Below are 4455 nucleotides of genomic sequence, written 5' to 3'. Positions count from 1 at the left end.
GGTGCGGGCAGCCGTGTGTCTGCATGTGGGAAGTACGCAGACCTCTGCCGCCAGCGTACCGCAAGAGCAGCAACAACAACAACAATTATTGGTACTACTACTGTTAATGCTAATGATGGACGGCCAAAGGCGGTGATGGCTTATTGGGGTATGGGTAGTTGGGGTTCTGTAAAAGTAGAACAGGATACGCATTCTGTTGTAAATAACAGGGATCAACTGGCGAACAACAAACTCACTGAACCTGAAAACCACATAAGGGATACTCTTGGCGCTCTGAGAAATGGAGAAGGAAGAGGACAGCAAGAGACCAATGGACAAACGTCTGGTGTACACCCACAAGATGGTCGTGCAGACGTTCAGGAGCCACGCAATGATATTCCTTCGGAACAAGGTGCAATACATGGTGTTAAAGGAGAGGTACCAGAATCAGGAACAAGTACAGTGACTGAAGAAACAGGAGTGAGTTCTACTACACAAGGTAATCAAGGAGTTTCAAACACCAACCAGTCTGGTGCACCTGTTGCAACAGAAAGCCAATCTCAACAGTCTAATGCAGCTACAATGGATAACCAAGAATCATCGGATAACACAGCTGATAACAGTACAATGGCCACCAGTACCACAAATGGGACAGCATCGACTAACGATAGTTCAGGTAACAGTGTGACTGCCGCACCAGACTCACAAGAAACCAATTCCACTACTCCGGCGAGCACCGAGAACACTGTCGAAGCACCAACTACAACCCCATCTTCTGTACCTATACCCGACACAGAGATCACCACTGTTGCCTCCATCGCACAGAAGAAGGCCAATGTTGACAGCAGTATCAGTCCTGTGTGGATGCGCACTGCAGCACCGCTGCTGATTGTGGCTGTGTTGCTCTCCGTTACCGTGTGCTGAACGGTTGGTCTCACTTGAGAGCAAATAATAATAATAATGGTTAAACTAAGATGAACATAATTGCTTATTTCCCCATGGGTGAATAAACTAATAATCCGTTTACCAGCTTTCTCTTTTAATTGGAATTTCTTTTCTTTTTCTTTTGTGTGTGTGTGTTCTTTTTTTAATAATTTCATTACTTGCTTTTCCCGTTGTGTGTGTTTTTGCTCTCTCTGTGTTTATCCTATAATTATTATTATTGCTACTCCATTATGTGTGTGTGTTCTTGGAGACTCTCTGTGTGTGTGCCTGGGCTTGCACTGTAATGATAATGAACTGCTTTTTGCAGTGAGAGGAAAAAGAAATAATAATAACAGATGAATTTATATTTATAATTGCGTATACATACATATATAGACTTACACCCATAGTTGGTGTGTATTTCTGTATTTACTGTGTTAATTGGGCGAATGGTTAATTTTTGTTTTGTTTGCATTATGTGCTTGGGCGTTGTGTGCTTTGTCATGCAGTTTGTTGATGTCCTTTTTCGTGCTGATGGAAGGATTATCCGTGTTAAGCAAATATATTGATAATTGCACATTAACTCACACATAATCGTGGTTCTCTGGGTTGTGTGTTTGAGGAGGCCGTTCGTTGTGCTATTAATTACTTTTTTTTACTTATTATTGTTATTGGGTTTTTTTTTTGTTTGGTTCTTTATTGAATTTTTTTTTGTTTTTGGTGTCAGTCTTGTTGTTTATGACTGTTGCTATTCTTGTTTTGTTTTAACCTTTCTTTCTCTCTGATGTACTGGATCACTTACTTCTTTGCCGTTTTCTGTTCATCTTTTTGTAGCCAAGTGAAATTGAACAATTAAAATTAATTCTTGCTTATGATGCTTATGCGACCAGACTTTTGTTTGCTGGTTTTTCTGCTAATTGTTGCTTCTGTATGCGTGTCAGCTAACACGACTTCTTCTCCTGAAGGTGATATTCTTACTCCTCGTAGTCGAGGAGGTGTTCCTGTTCCTAAGGAACAGTCAGGTACTCTTCGTATTGAAGTAATCGATCCTCCAGAGGATGATGTTCCCAATCCTCCTCGAGTGGACGGTGCTGGAGGAGATCGTGATGCAGTTGTTGTTTCCCGGCAAGAACAGCAATTGGTGAGAACAAGTAAAGAATATCGACCACAAGAGGAGAGCACTGAAGGTGGAATGAAGACAGATAAAGCGAACACTGATGATGCTCCTGAGAAATTAACGCCCACCGTTGATGCTCAGCCCACACCGACACAGATCACAGATCCAAAATCAAAAGAACAACAAGGAGAAATGAACCCTACTTTGCCACAAGAACAGAAACCCAACGAGTCCCAGGACCCTCAGGAAAGAGACATTCCATCTGATCCCAACAGCTTATCCAACACAAATACAGTCCCCAAGGAAACTGCGGATTCAGGGGCCTCTTCTACCACACCTTCACCACAGACAAGTGCGGATACAACTGCATCTGATGGCACTCCTGGTAACTCAAGCCAAGAAGATATTAAGAATGTTGAGGCCAACGGTACTGAGTCTCCAGAAACAACAACGAATACATCAGAAAGCATAAACACTGACACTCCCAATACAACCAATAATAATGAGGAATCACCCACTACTCCATCTCCTGTAGCCAACGCAGAGATCACCACTATTGCTTCCGCAGTACAGACGAACAAGCCCATTGCTGACAGCAGTATCAGTCCTGTGTGGATGCGCACTGCAGTACCACTACTGATTGTGGCTGTAGTGGTATTCGTTACCATGTACTGAACGGTGGGACTCATCTGAGAGCAAATAATAATAGTGGTTATCCTAACATAATCATAATTGCGTACATCCACCCCATGGGTGAAATAAACTAATAATCTGTTTACCAGCTTTCTCTTTTAATTGGAATTTCTTTTCTTTTACTTTTATGTGCGTGTGTTCTTTTTCTAATAATTTCCATTACTTGCTTTTTCCGTTGTGTGTGTGTATAGAAAACTGGGCTGTTCTGCTCACTGACGGTATACATCTCTTGCTAGTACACACAGATGTGTGTGTGCAGAGTAATTTAATACATAAACTAGAGCCATGGGGTATTGTGTGTGTGTTTGGCTCTCTCTCTTATTTGGGTATTGGGGCGTGTTTTTTTTTTCTATTAATGGATACATATTAATATTATACAAGCGGGCTATTCTTTTTTCTTGCTTTACTGTGCTGTTACTGCTTTTCTCTCTTTTCCACTGTGAGTATTTGTGTCCTGTATCCACTCTCTATGTCTCTCACCTTTTTCCCTCTTTGCTGTATTAGTCTATTGAAGTAATCATCAACAATGACAAAGGCTGTAATGGTAAGGTGTTACCTTCTCTGTTTACTAACTCTTGCACTCTGTTGTGCTTCTGGGTTGGTATGGGCTGATGATCCTAAAGCTTCTGAGTCCAGTAAATGTGTTCCTTACGTTGGCCTTCCTCCTTTTTTTTTTAGAAATCCTGCTTGCAATAATTCTGGTAATACTCCTAAGTATGGTCCAACCTCGAAACCTCTCTCAAGTGTCATGCCACATTTGAAACCTGGTGCTCAAGGAGCTGATCGTGTTATTACGAATCCTCATCAAGAGCAACATTTATCCCGGGGAGATCAGACAGAGGTAACAGTTAATTCTCAAATTAACGATGGAAAAGGAACTCAGGTTGCTCAACAAACCTTAAAAGAAGAAGGCACCCCATCAGGTACTCCGGGGCACAATAAACCTGATAGTAACCCTAAGTCTAAAGACGGCCAGGATATAAAACCAACGGAAGAGCATCTCCCTCCAGGTTCTGCTGCAGTTCCTGATGGACAACAGTCAGGTGAAGGTACAGCTGAATTAACACAATCCAGTGAACAGAACCCAACAGTCTCAGCCTCTGCAACTAACAGTGACGACCATAGGAGTCCACATGAGAACACATCACCACTGCAAGAACAAGAAGAAGGAGGTGCACCCACTCAGGATTCACAAGTTACAACCAACACCGATGACTCACAAGAGTCAGGGAACACACACTCACCAACGAACACGAAGAACGCTAATACACCCACTAAAGAGGAATCAACCACCACCATTCCATCTCCTTTACCTAACGAAGATATGAGCAGCAACATCGCTTCCACTATGCAGAAGAAAAGTAATGTTGACAGCAGTATCAGTCCTGTGTGGATGCGCACTGCAGCACCGCTACTGATTGTGGTTGTGTTGTTCTCTGCCACTGTGTACTGAACAGTGGGACTCATCTGAGGACAAATAATAATAATAATAATGGTTAAACTAACATAATCATAATTGCGTACATCCACCCCATGGGTGAATGAAGTAATAATCTGTTTACCAGCTTTCTCTTCTAATTGGAATATCTTTTCTTTGCTTCTATGTGTGTGTGTGTTCTTTTTTCTCATAATTCCATTACTTGCTTTTCCCGTTGTGTGTTTGCAGAAAACTGGGCTGTTCTGCTCACTGACGGTATACATCTCTTGCTAGTACACACAGATGTGTGTGTGCAGTAATTTAA

At 42.1% G+C, this 4455-nt stretch overlaps 3 protein-coding genes across 3 annotated transcripts; all 3 read left to right on the top strand.

Annotated features, from left to right (window-relative positions):
- Nucleotides 1-903, top strand: TM35_000471050 (uncharacterized protein; the record flags this gene model as incomplete). Its single annotated transcript, XM_029030365.1, has 1 exon — nucleotides 1-903. A coding segment is annotated over one exon (903 nt), but the record flags the coding sequence as incomplete, so codon positions are not given.
- An 871-nt stretch (nucleotides 904-1774) lies between these two features.
- TM35_000471040 (uncharacterized protein) lies at nucleotides 1775-2695 on the top strand (the record flags this gene model as incomplete). Its single annotated transcript, XM_029030364.1, has 1 exon — nucleotides 1775-2695. One exon carries the CDS (start codon nucleotides 1775-1777, stop codon nucleotides 2693-2695), a length of 921 nt encoding a protein of 306 aa, XP_028878275.1.
- Nucleotides 2696-3239: 544 nt separating this feature from the next.
- TM35_000471030 (uncharacterized protein) lies at nucleotides 3240-4166 on the top strand (the record flags this gene model as incomplete). The annotated part of the gene is made up of 1 exon (XM_029030363.1): nucleotides 3240-4166. One exon carries the CDS (start codon nucleotides 3240-3242, stop codon nucleotides 4164-4166), a length of 927 nt encoding a protein of 308 aa, XP_028878274.1.
- Nucleotides 4167-4455: the final 289 nt, after the last annotated feature.

This window comes from Trypanosoma theileri, assembly GCF_002087225.1.
Source record: "Trypanosoma theileri isolate Edinburgh chromosome Unknown TM35_Tth_47_V1, whole genome shotgun sequence".
NCBI classification, from domain to species: Eukaryota; Euglenozoa; class Kinetoplastea; order Trypanosomatida; family Trypanosomatidae; genus Trypanosoma; species Trypanosoma theileri.
This window is presented reverse-complemented; position numbering and strand designations above follow the sequence as displayed.